The 13,364-nt window shown below is 30.2% G+C and overlaps 1 protein-coding gene and 1 long non-coding RNA gene across 7 annotated transcripts; one reads left to right on the top strand and one right to left on the bottom strand.

The window, feature by feature from the left end:
* Window positions 1-686: 686 nt before the first annotated feature.
* Window positions 687-1,852, top strand: LOC141449082 (uncharacterized). Its single transcript, XR_012455334.1, has 3 exons — window positions 687-1,127; window positions 1,220-1,319; window positions 1,503-1,852. It is a non-coding gene; the product is annotated as an uncharacterized lncRNA (long non-coding RNA).
* Window positions 1,853-5,191: 3,339 nt separating this feature from the next.
* Window positions 5,192-13,227, bottom strand: LOC141449078 (SET and MYND domain-containing protein 4-like). 6 transcript variants are annotated; one of them, XM_074118134.1, is made up of 11 exons: window positions 12,908-13,227; window positions 12,233-12,467; window positions 11,620-11,800; window positions 9,988-10,162; window positions 9,713-9,868; window positions 8,864-9,110; window positions 7,923-8,188; window positions 7,476-7,801; window positions 5,785-5,931; window positions 5,544-5,715; window positions 5,192-5,455 (listed from the first exon to the last, which is right to left on the bottom strand). In XM_074118134.1, the coding sequence occupies exons 1-11, from the start codon at window positions 13,039-13,041 to the stop codon at window positions 5,314-5,316; spliced, it is 2,181 nt and encodes a 726-aa protein (XP_073974235.1). In that variant the 5' UTR covers window positions 13,042-13,227; the 3' UTR covers window positions 5,192-5,313. The 6 variants fall into 6 exon arrangements, 4 of the variants coding, with proteins under 4 accessions (XP_073974235.1, XP_073974236.1, XP_073974234.1 ...); XM_074118135.1 differs by having other exon boundaries at window positions 5,192-5,473; window positions 5,821-5,931; window positions 12,908-13,226; XM_074118133.1 differs by having other exon boundaries at window positions 5,192-5,473; window positions 12,908-13,224.
* Between the last annotated feature and the right edge of the window lie 137 nt (window positions 13,228-13,364).

Below are 13,364 nucleotides of genomic sequence, written 5' to 3'. Positions count from 1 at the left end.
AAAATCATATGTTAGCATATCTATTAAAAGTGATTTAATTATCTTCGTTTACCACATCGTTCCACATTCCACTAAGACTAGCATGAGACACATGTTTAAAATTCACACAGGGCTATTAGGGCGAACTCAGTCCACTGGAACGAATCCAATGGTGGAACGAGTTGATTCAAATCCCTTTTTTTTAAAGAACATTCCGTCCAAAACAATTAGGCAAATAAAGTGAAAATAATTAATACTGAAGTTACATAGATATTACACTGAAATACAATTTTTAACTGACTTCAGGCTAATATTTAAGAGTCACCGACATATTCTAACTTGTAAAATCAATCCACACCAGAATAAAATTTAGGCAAGCTTAATATACTGATGCTTGGAGGGGGCATACGTTTCAAGATTGTTTAGAAGGCTTGCAACAATTATAGAATAATAATAATAATATTATTATTATATTATATAATATAATATTATTATTATTGATTTGTGCTGTTGTTAACTGAAAGCATTTAACTTTAAGTGCATTATATTAAAAGTAAGTGTTTATTTCAAATGATTTTTTGATTTTTAAATGCTAAAAATTTGCATTGGATTTCATCAAAAGTGTCTATTGTTTAATTAAATATATATATGGTGCGGTCAATGAATTGTCCAGTAAATGTGCAAACTACATCTTCATGCTATCTAGCAACGATTTGTGGAACTAAATTCTTTTTGTAGTTCTAGCAAGCGCCACTAGGTAGCATAGCATTCACTTTCGCTTTATCAAATACTTCTATTCTTCCATTTTCTTTTCAATTAGTTTTTTAGATCTTAGAAGCACAGCCCATTGTAAATCAATAACTTATGTTGCACAATTTTATTGTAACTATTTTATTTTATTAGTTTGTGACTTTTTGAAAACCGGCAATATTCAAATAGATTAGAAGCTTAAAGATAGTTTAATACATTTAAGTTATTACGTTTCGTAGTTTGAGATTAAAATAAAAATTAGTATTTTTGTGTAAGGCATAATATAATTATTAAATTGTTTCTGACATACATTATATTATACTGTTTTAGAGGGCGTGTCTCAACTTCATTGTACTATTTTAGTGTCTAAATTAAAACAAAAACCTATTTAGTTATCAGTAAGTATGAGATGGTTTTATTATAGTGCCAATTGTTTCTTGATCCAGTTCCCTTCGCTGGCTCGAAGTTACCATGGTGCTATTTATTGCAGCACGCAACTCTTTAAGTTGAGGTAATTCGCATCATTTCGGCATTCTAGTCAATTAACGGAACTATATACTTCTACGCTAGATTATGGAGCTGTTCTTCAGGTAGTATTATCTGTTACTTAATACGTTCAAAGAAACACAAAATAAATTAAAACTTCTTTTTATATAATTAAAATCATATATATATATCTAAATATAGTTGTTTATTGTGTATTTGTCATGGCTAAAGCTTTTATTAATGTACACTTAAAAGTAAATATTACTAAATGACAATTTAATTTGCAGGGATTAAAGTAAGGGTTGATTGTCAAATATGAATATGTGGACAATTCCAACTTAAAAAACCACAAATCTGCTGTTAAAAGAGCTTATTTGTATTAAAAAAATAATCTGTTTAAAATATTTGGAATGATTTTATAAAAATTTATTGTAATAAAGTGTAAATTTAAAAAAATAAAATATTAATTAATTAATAATATTGCTTTTTTTCTCTTTATAATCGCTTAATTAACATGAAAAAATTAAAATAAAACAAAAATAATTAATAATATTCTATTCATTTTTCATTATGATGAAGTAAATACGAAAAAATAGAAAGGAAAACCTAAACAAAAGGTTAAAAATGGCCGCCAGAAACTTAAGAGTGGAAGAAGTAAAAAAAAACAACAAAAAAGGTTAAAAGTTAGTTAAAGTCCTAGAGTGTGTAAGGGTAATAAAAGGTTAAAACAGAGAAGCGCGAACCATCTAGTGGCTGTGTATTGAACTAACACCCGTTGTCATGGTGATGGCCATCTTGGATTTCCCCACTATATAAGCGAGTAAAAAGCCCGGGTGGGAGGGTGGGGTGATCATTCTCACTTCGACCGTCGAAGCGAACACGTCTCCTCTAACCACTAGGTGTAAAACTCTATAACCAACGTATTATACATTCATGATTCATTAAGGGAGAGATGTGACTGTTAGACTAGATATGATGGTATATTTTGGAGTGACGAGCGACAAAACAATCTACTTCCGAAAAATCTCACCTCCACTGTCGAAGCGAACACATCTCTACCAATATTATAACACCTATCTAACATACAACATATATCCATGATTCTTTAAGGAAGAGAGGTGTTAGACTAGAAAAAACATTTTGAAGTATAACCAACATACAACAAACATTCATAATTCTTTAAAGGAGAGAAGTGAATGTGAGACTAGATATGATATATTTGGAGTGACGAGCGACAAAACGATCCACCCTCTTACATCGCTCAAGTCGTACTGAAGAAAATTTGTTTCCGTTATGTATAAAAAGTTACATCAGTGCTGTCTAGTGGCTATTTTAGGGACTACTGTAAAAAATGTTCTCGATAAGTGGCGCTCTATGAAGGATTTTTTAAGAACTAATTTTTAATTTTGAACTTTTTGATTTTTTGCGTTCTCTGACGGATTTTTTTAGAACTAACTTTTTATTTTTATTATATTTTATATTTTGCACTCTCTGACGGATTTTTTAAGAACTAATGTTTAATTTTGAACTTTTTGATTTTTTGCGTTCTCTGACGGATTTTTTTAGAACTAACTTTTTATTTTTATTATATATTTTGCTCTCTGACGGATTTTTTTAGAACTAATTTTTTAGTTTTAACCATTTTTTAGTCCTTCTTTTTTGCATTTTATTAATATATATTTCAAAAAAAAAAAAAATTAAACAATCTATGTAAAAATAGATATGCAGAGAAATAGTTTTTTTCTATTAAAGGTTTTTATTTATTTTTCTACTAAGCTATACACTATCTTTATAAATGTAAAAAGTTCACATAATTAATGACATTGTGATGTAAACATGCAGTTTTACTATAAGTAAATAATATATTTTTTAGTCATCGATTCATAACAAAAGTTGTTTTTATATTTTCGTTGGATGTTTTCTCAACGTCTTTTTCATTTTTGACAGTTTTGTAGGTAGTAGTACTAACAGTATTTGCAGTTTCAATCTGAAAATCATTATTATTTAATGAAATAAAGTATTTATAAGATTTAATCTTGAAATAAAAAGTGTTGCATGTAAAGATACTACAAATTTAAACTCAACCGTTTCTAAAGATATATTTCGTCTTATTTTAAAGGAATAAATTAAAATATGGAAAATGAAAAATTTTAAACTGATCAGTCTTTTACAATGTACTGTAGCATTGTAAAACATTGTTTCAGTAAATTATTTGAACATGAATTACTTCGTTGCAATTTTGCTTTTTTACTAAACTTGTTCTAATCAAGTTACACTTACTGCCATAAATTTATAAATCATTGGTTTATTTAGTTTTTTACAACCAAAATAAACCATTTTTTATTAAATTTCTATAAAAAGAAAAGTTTAATTCTGTCCAAAATTATTTAATTTTAATTATAAAAGCTACAGAAATACATATTACATCTACAACTAATGATAGTCATTCGTAAAAATTAAATAAATGTGAATGTAATTAAACTAAAGCATTGATATGTACATTAAAATTATTTTTTAAAGAACCTAAGCCTGTTTATTCAATGAATATGAAATATACAAAAAATACACATACGATTTAACATTAAGATTAATTCGAATGAAAGATACATCACATTTAAATCTTCCATTATTATCATTCCAACTTTTTTTTCATGAAAATGAATTAAAAAATGTTAAGCTCGTCTAAAAATAGTTGCAATTTGATTCGAAAAAAAATTCCATAATTCACATTTGACGTTGAATTTTTCAATCAAAATAAAACTTCCTTCAACAATAAGTAAAACTTACCTTTTCCAGATTCAATGGGTAAAATTTAATTCTTCTGAAAAAAAAGTTAACATTTCTGCTGTGATACTGTTACATATGAAATTATAAGTAAGACAACCTGTACAACAGTTCCACAGAAAGAGTGGTGGGTAGATTTCCTTGACTTCTTTACATTCCCGAATAGAATGGATGAGAATCGACTTAAATTTACTGGTGTATTCAAATTACTGCATGAAATGTAAGTACCATAGTATTTCACAGATGAAAGATGAGCGGTACTGTGTTCAAGCTGGTATTGCGTTGGATAAAAACACTGAATAATGGAAATAATATTACATTAATAATTATGATTTAATTCACACCTAATATAAGATTGTAGAAATCAGAGTATTTTTCGGGCAAACTAAATCTCGTATCAAGCAGTTCTAATCCCTGGTAATCAAGAACCATTCAGTTTTCTTGAAAAAAATTAATTTTTGTTCAAGATGATAATTTTTTTTATTAAGATTATAAAATAAACAGCTAATTGTATTAGTACACTGCTTGTTGAATTCCTAACAAATTTTGCACTTTTATTTATTATCAGCGATGATTAATCAGATTAAATAAATACTGGATGGTTAAATGTACTTTGACCACGCTTATATTTAATAAATGAAAGAAGATAACCATGATTGATGCCTCATATATTATTTTATCCGGCTCCTCCACCTAGCGGCTTCGAAAGAACTTAACATTACTTTAACAAGTATGTAACTGCACCTAATTCCACAAAAATTGCATTTTTACGACCTCTTACTCCTATTGCGATCATACCATATGTTTGAAAATGATTTGGGATCTCCTGAATTCGCAACCCATGGGTGTTGACAGAATAGCTAAAAACTAGGACTCGAAGATTGCTCAAATTTGGTTTCCATTTTTTTCGGTACTAATTACATGTTACATAATTACATATACAAACAATTAGGTTGTAGTGGTGTTTTGTCAAACGTAATCGCAAGAGTATATGTTTCTTAAAATGGTTTCAAATACTTTCTTTTAACTTGACGCTCCGTTTAATTCACTAAGCAATATTTGAAAAGTTGATATTTTTGAAGTTCCCAAAGAAGTATCCATAATATCCTCAGCAAAATTCAAAACCTTTGTATTCTAAAAACAACATGTTGCTTGAAAGAGGTAAACGAGAAAAGTAGTAACAAAAATAAAAAACAATGTAAAAAGTCAATTTATTAACAGATATAATAAACTAATAATTAAATGATATTGTAGTACATGGTATTGTTATTGTTTTGTTTTGTTTTTGTTTTTAATAGGAATAAAAACAGAATATTAAGTATAAGATGAAAAATAGACTGGGATTTTGAACTCAAATATGTTCTTCAGATCTTCTAGTTCTTGATAAGTTCGGTGCATCTTACCATTGCACAATTTGAATATTTCTTGTGCTTCTTCAATATATCCAAGAATATTGCTAAAAATATGGGTGAAACTGGAAACCATTATAATTAAAATTTAGACCAATCACGTGATGACAAGGTTTACACGTATCAAGTACTTACGATTCATTTTTCTTTATTGTATCCTTTTTTTCCATGTACATTTCCAATACAGTTACTGCAACATCACACAATTTTAGCAATTCGTTTCCTACCTCTACACTCTTATTTCCAAAGCGTTCTTTGTTTCCAATAATATTTTCTTCAATGTATTTATAACTTTTGTAATTATGACCTGCAATAAAAAGAATGTTTTGTTTCCTGCTAAAACAAATTTGAATTATTTGTAACATCTATTACTTACCAAGATAAATTAACATTTTTGCTAAAAAATCCTTACATTCCAAAATATACTTGTGGTGTTTGTATAAATGTAACGAATACAATTTTAATGCCTTTTCTGCTAGTTGCACACCTTTTTGAAAATTTTTATCTGAAGCTGCTTCTTTCGCTACAAGAGAATACATCAATTAAAATACAATCATAAAGTGACATCAAAGGGAGATTTTCTGATCCTTAAACTCATGTTTAGCCAGTCCCTTTTTTTTGGACTAACCAACTGCCAAGACTCACAATTTAAGGGCTGACATGATGATCATTTAAATTTATTTGGTTACTCTAGTTCAATATATAGCCGTAATATATTATAGTCTAAAGCTGCTGCTCTTAGAGGTTTTGCATGGGACCTTTCCGAATTAACCAGACGACTATGGTTTAAAGGACACGATCATAATAGAAATTTGTAATAAGAACATGATTTCCTTTGTAACAGATACATTGTATCTCTATACAAATAAAGTATTGATTGATTGTACGTGGCTGATATCTACAAGAATAAATAAGTATCCTCACTATAAAGTGCAATGAAGATCTCAAATCATGTAATAATATGCCCACTTAAGGGCGGGTGTTGGCCTAGTGGTCAAGATCGTGGCTTTGTAAGTGGGAGATTTTCGGTTCGAATCCCGCATATGACTTTTTATTCGTTAGAAAAATTGTTCGTAGTTAAATACGAGCTTCCGCTCCCGTGTTCGGGATCACCAAATTGGCAGGTGGATGTTTTAAGCCCCGTCCGAAAAAATAGATCTAAAGACTAATTAAATTCCAAAATGTTGATATTCGAGATCCGTACTGGAAGATGCTGTAGGTTTCTCACGATCCCTCTCAAGCACCTGGTTGGTTCCCTCATTGGGAATTGTGGTTTAAAAAGATATTCATGCCCAATCCTTTCTGTAGTGTTGTGACACGGAGAAGGAAACATACAGCTATCTTATGACCGATTTTTTAAGGAGTCAGAAGATTAGGATTTTTTGGTAATGAAAAAAAAATCAAACCAGTGTTCAAAAGGGTAAATCAAATTGTGAATCCATGTTACTCCTTTTTTTTTAGTACGACTTTTTAAGAAGTATATTTATGGAAACCTAACGAACAATTTTAACGTTTCACTACTTAAATTTTAATAAGTAAGATGTTTTAAAAAAATATTAACACAATTCTTTCTAATTTTGAAAGTACAGATCGTAATTTTGAATTTTTATTTTTAATTCAAACCATTCCTAATAAAAATAAATAAATAGCTACTTCTTTAAGAAACTTGGATTTCCTGCAAAATCAACTCAAAAACGGACATTGGAGATACTTGTGGCTTTTTGGGGCAGTGGAGCACCACACACGATTAATAGTAATTAATAATTCCAGCAATACATTGAAGTTTATTATTTTTTCACTTATTTTAATGCAAGGAAAAATTAAAACTGTTGAAAAGTACATTTTTTAAGTGAAATGATTATGTATAATGATTATACAGACATAGATTTCATCAAAATCTTTCAAGCAAGTCGAAAGAATGAATACATAAAAAATAATTAATATTTGAGCGGCATTAACAAAATAATTAAACTCAAGGATTAAAAGGTAATGTAATAGATATAAATGTGACGTAGCCAAGTTTAACGAAAGAAGTATACTTAAGAAATCGAAATAAGTTGTAGTTACCTGAATACATGAATGCTACAGCTTTTTCTACAGATGTGACGCAATCCTCTCTAAGTGAAATTAAGCATTTAGGACAGATACGCCCGTGAATAGGTACAATTCCACCACATGTTTCATTTTGGCAACGATATCCTGTGAATCGTTCTATAAAATCTTCTTCAGAAGTGCATTGTTCACACTTACATAAAAACATATATTGCTGTAAGAGTGAAGATTGTCTTTCTTGTCTAGACATACGTCTGAAGTGGGGACCATAACAGTTGTACACTTCTTCCCCTTTCTTTATATTTCTTATTGCTCTCACTATCAGATATTCGTCTTTAAAACTAAAACAGAAAATACTGATAATGAAAAGAATTAATAAACTAGATTGTTATATTAAGTCTAAATTTGTTTTAAATATTTTAAATCAGAATTAAAAGTTATAATTACACAAGGTATACATACCCATTTATAATAGAAGGATCACAAGAATGATTCATCATACTCGCTGAAGGGTATATTGCCGTAGCTATTCGAACTTGTTCTTCGTTCAAAATTTTGCCAGCAACTGATTCTTCTTGCATGATCGCAGTAATTGCGTGACCGTTACAGACCAGCTGAGCTATATGAAGTAAAATTAATCCTCCAATTTCTAGAAGCGATTCTATTCTATTAGGACCCATCATAATGTTTGTGAAGTTTTCTAAATAAATCACCAATACAGTTGCAGTCTGAAGAATAAAATGAAAGATAAAAGCACAAGGACAGAGTGAACTGACTTCTTGTAGTCCTAAAAGTAATGAAAGAGGCAGCTTCAAATAATTGGCAAAATCTACTATCCAAATTCTACAATATTAATAAGACTCAAGAAAGAAGTCTCCTAGGTTTTTCTATTAGGTAGTAAAAGCAACTTGACTGCTATTTCGACGACCGATTCTTAGCTATACGTTGAAGAGTGATGATTATTTATTAATATTACCTTACTAGCGGAAAACGTTTCTCAAAAATGCACACAAATAAAATTGAGGTAAAACTCGCTTTAGAAACCCAATGAAATATCCCTTCAATTAATTGTTGTGCTCTGAAGATCGATATCACACCAGACTGAAAATTATGAACAGCGTGTGGCACCAATCTCCAGAGACATATACATTAATATCATGTCTAATGTTTTACAAACCAAAAGGACCAGTTAGGAAACTTAGTAAAATATTCCAGATGAACTAAGGAACATAAGCAGTCGGGGAGCTAACAGTAACAAAAGTTACAAGTTACTGTGATAATTGTCCAGGGAAACAAGATTACGCCTGTCCTATTTTAATAAATGACATAAAAATAAAGTTACAATATTGGCATCTCTTTTTCTTAAATTCTTTAAAGAAGTGATATAACATATTTTTACTCACTAGCGTGTACTGGTACAAATCATCCGCTTCTAAAGAATGAATATGTTGTTGTAAATCTTTGACTCGCTGATATTCCGGATTGCTAGGTTCTGTGAACCCTATTAATGCCACTCTAAATCCAAGATGAGCAATCCCTATCATATAGCTCAGTTTGAGACCAAATCCACATTCCCATTTATGAAATTTATTCCATGCAATTCGCCTACATTGTTGACTACAGAAACATGCTTCTATGCAATGCTTACACCTATATAAAAAAATAGTAAAAGTTATGTTAAAAAAAGAAATAAAACCATTCATTATAAAAATTATAAGGAAGCTCTGTAGTCAGAATTTAGATTGGATTCAATACAACAAAAATCAACAACGTATGCGTCAATCTAGCTGCCTTAAATTTTTTTTTTTTTAATTTTGATCATGGAATTTCAAATTTGAAGCTTCTTATTAATATTCAGCTGACTACAAAGTATGAAAGCTTCTTAACCAGCACTTAGAATTTTAACTTCTAAACGTAATTTAAAGTCTGACTCTCTGATGGTAGAAATCAAATAAGAATATGGAATCATCCTTATAATTGACGAATAATGCAGAAATTTTTCTGAGATCGAGATACCCGATGGGAAACCAAGTTTGAGCACTTTATGACATTGGTTTTGAAATTCTGTTCATTCTCTTTCCCAAACACACACACTTTAATAGACATTATACACATATTTTTTATTTTTACAATTTAGTATAAACAGAATTTAAATGTACAATTTAGAGAAGTATAGATTAATCCTTCATAAACATTTAGGGTAACTTGGTTGGTCCCGAATGGAAAGAATAAACGAACTCGTCTTTACTTACGGTAGAGGGTTTAATATCTTCTTACAGCAAGCCTGGCAGTGATCAGATGAATAATCAGGTAATACTACAAATGCAAACGGTTTCTCTATAAAAATTACTTCACCAACGGACAAATTCTCTCTAGCTATAACATGTCTTCCCTTAATGGAATTTTTCCTAAAAATTACAAAATATTTCGTACCAAAATTAAGCGTTCTTTTTTAAGCACCCTCAAGATAGGCTTGTAATTTTAAATATATTTTTTTTATTATAACTTTATTTTTACTTGAACTAACATTAAAGCAAGTTTTGATGACGCACTAGGAAATTCAGTTTTAGCAGAGAAACTGTCCATAATTAATTTAAATTCCTCCTCGGTCTTTGATGAATTTACTTCGTTTTTCGGAGGTTTTGCTACATGTTTTAAGTTACTCAGGCCCTGCTGTATTTCATCCTTCAGACGGTGTAATCCTAAAGAGTAAATCATATTAAACTACTTTAATAATCCTTAAATTTAATTAATACTGTACACTGCTAATAGCCGAATACTCGTGCTTCGCTACAAATAACTTTATTATTATGAATTATTCATTTATAAGTGCAATAATAAGGTATAAATTCGTTTTTTAATATTTTAAAACAATTTGAATGTTTCTGTAAACTGGGATTCTAGGATGATTGATGAAGTACATTTTTAACATTTCATATAAAACCTGTCACAGATAACAACAATGAAATATATGAGTTTAGACTCTCTGAACCCAATGCCACCCCTCACTGTTTCGACTAAGTAGCCAGACTAAGTAGCTTAGAAAAATACTTTCTATTTCTTCTTCGTATTAATCATTCCAATAAAAATAAAACAAACACTCCTGATTGTGTTATATGAGTGGGCGAAATAGTGGATCAGCTGTCTGATCTGATTCTGCCACGTACAACTAACTGTCCATGGAAGAAACACTCCCTAGATCCCACTAGCCACTTAAAAAAACTTCGCCCTCTCTGCCTTATTGGTCATAGTGTAGCAGATTTTAAAGAAAACTGCACATTTTATAATTGAAAGAGACAGTCTGATAGAATAGATAACATCGAAGTACGAAGAATTCGGCGGATTTCAGCGGAACCATAGCGTCATTGCACAGTTTTGGTGGGATTGAATTTCAAAACAGCAGGATTGGGGGACACACTGTTAGGTACATGGCAAAATGAAATGACACCTGGTGGTTCAAGAATATGCAAGAACACATCCGGGTATTGTGCTACATACTCAACCAACCAAAAAGCACACATATACACATTATTCTTATTCGCAGTCAGTAGCTCCCTCAACATAAAGTTGTTATTGCTGTTGATTAAGTCATTAGTGCGACTGAAAATTGTTTTTTTCTTCAGCACAATCAACAATAAACCACAATGCCTGTTGAATGTTGGGGAATACAAAGTAAAGCTTCAGATCAGATCGGCTCTCCCAAAAGATCCAAAGGTTACCAGGAATATTTACTCATCTTCCTATTCCAAACTTTTTCCATTCAGTATCAAGTAATAAGTTAGAAAATGCCAAGGGGCGAAAGTTAAAGGACAGCACTTTAACATTAGAACATAGAGGATGACTCAAGCAAGCCTTGCTCAATAGTCAAGTGATTGTTGACACAACCAAAAATTAGCTCTACAGGAAAATTCTTATCAGCTTTTCCACATTATGTTATTTTCTATATCAGAATATACTCTCGGGGCAATAGATAAAAAAAGAAAAGAAAAAATTAGTTTAAGAAACTACACAGAAAACATAAGGAAAGTAAATACTTAACATTAAACTTCCAGAAAGATTACTTTACTGAATCGATTTTCTACTTTTTTGTGGTTTATCAAAGGATTCAAACGATTAAATTTTTAACCGCGTATTTTATCAATTAAATACAAATTCTTACTTTTCTGATCTTTTTCAACGCAACGAATTAACATATAGTTAGCTAACTCATACGCTTCCTGGCCCTCAATAAAGTTGTTTATACATTCCAAAGCTTTTGCCTTTCTAATTAAGAGTCTAATATCTCTTATAGAGGGAGTCTTGTTGCAAGACAAAGCATATTTGATGTCAGAAATACATTCCTGTCAAATTAAGCACATATTAAATATTTCAAACATGAATTTGTTTATTACCAGTTCATAAAATAAATAAAGACATATATATAAAGAACATAAATGGAAGAAATCTAGGATTACTCTGGCAAATCTAAGTTTCAAGACAAAACTTTTTCTCAATTAAAATAAGGAAAAAGAGTATTCACAATGCCCTCGGGTTTAAACAAATAATAACAATAATATATTTATTGGCGCTAATGGCCTCTAGGAAGACGATGCAAAATATATATGTAATCTAAAAGGAAGATTTATTACTTTGAAATAAAGTTACTTTTTTAATCTACCATAAAGATTAACAGATATAAACCAGAGGTTCTTTCTTTCTCCTTAAAATACAAATCTATTTTGATTTGAAATAATACATACCATAAATAAGTTTAAGAAAAATAGTTTAAAAACCTGGTATTTTTTCATGCTAAACAAAGCAGCAGATCTGTTGCCGAACGCCAACTGCAGTTCTTCACTATCTTTTGGTGCTAACAAAACTGCGTTCGTATAATAGCGTAAAGACTGGTACACATATCCCTTCGTGTAGAAACTATTCCCTTCTGCTCTGTATTTTATAGATTTCTCTTTACTTTTTTTCCACTTGCACAATTGCGACTGAACGGCTAACCACTGGGACAAAGTATCACTGAAATAAAAAACAAGAAAAAATATTTAAAAGCAGACTCTCATTGGCTATTGTGCTTGTTTTAATTTGAGAACTGGCCCTTTTATTTGCTTCCATTCTTAGCCCTTCTTAATGCCTAGAAATTCCTAAACTAGCATAACTTCTGTTGCAGCCTAGAGTATAATCTTACAGAAACAGTTACCTACTTCTATTAACACATGTTTTAATTAAAGAAAGACAAATATTGCTCTATACTTATTCTGCCTAGAAAATAACTATGAATTTTATCAATTTCTAAAGTTTAAATCTTGATTAATAGCTTATGGTATTTGCTCGCCCTAAAAAAGGCATTTGGATACCTTATACCAATAGCACAAAATAGCATACTTTATACCTACTGGGTTCATATTACGAATGATTAAAAATGTCCTATTATTAACTAAAATAATTATTAAACTTACTGTATGAATTTATTTGAAAAACACTCTTTAATTATTCCTTTCTTATCTAATTTATTATCCAAGTGTAAGCGGGTATTACAAGAACATAACTTTTCTAAAATACTTTGCCAATCGTAGAGTGACAATTCACTCATCTTTCTTGAAACCAATCGAAGGAATTTTGAAATTAAGTATAATACAAGTACACTGAGTTTTGGACAACTTAGTGAGGGTTAAAGAAGGTAAACCCTGACGATCTGAAGCGAAATAAAACGCCAGTACTCTTCTGGATCGAAACTACGTTCAGCTCAACAGAGTCAACACTCCACTCAGTCAACTAATAAACAATTTGTAACCTTCTCACTTTTTAGACCTGCATTATTTGAGCATAATTTATTTTTCAACCTTTTTGCACGAAGCAAAATTACCAGATTATATGATTTTGGAGGACTTAGCTCTAAACTGCCTTAGGGAAATG

This window comes from Rhodnius prolixus, unplaced genomic scaffold (assembly GCF_049639745.1).
Source record: "Rhodnius prolixus isolate KJV_2025 unplaced genomic scaffold, Rpr scaffold_2, whole genome shotgun sequence".
In the NCBI taxonomy this organism is placed as follows: Eukaryota; Metazoa; Arthropoda; class Insecta; order Hemiptera; family Reduviidae; genus Rhodnius; species Rhodnius prolixus.
Note: the sequence above shows the minus strand (reverse complement) of the source record. Positions and strands in the feature narration are given on the sequence as shown.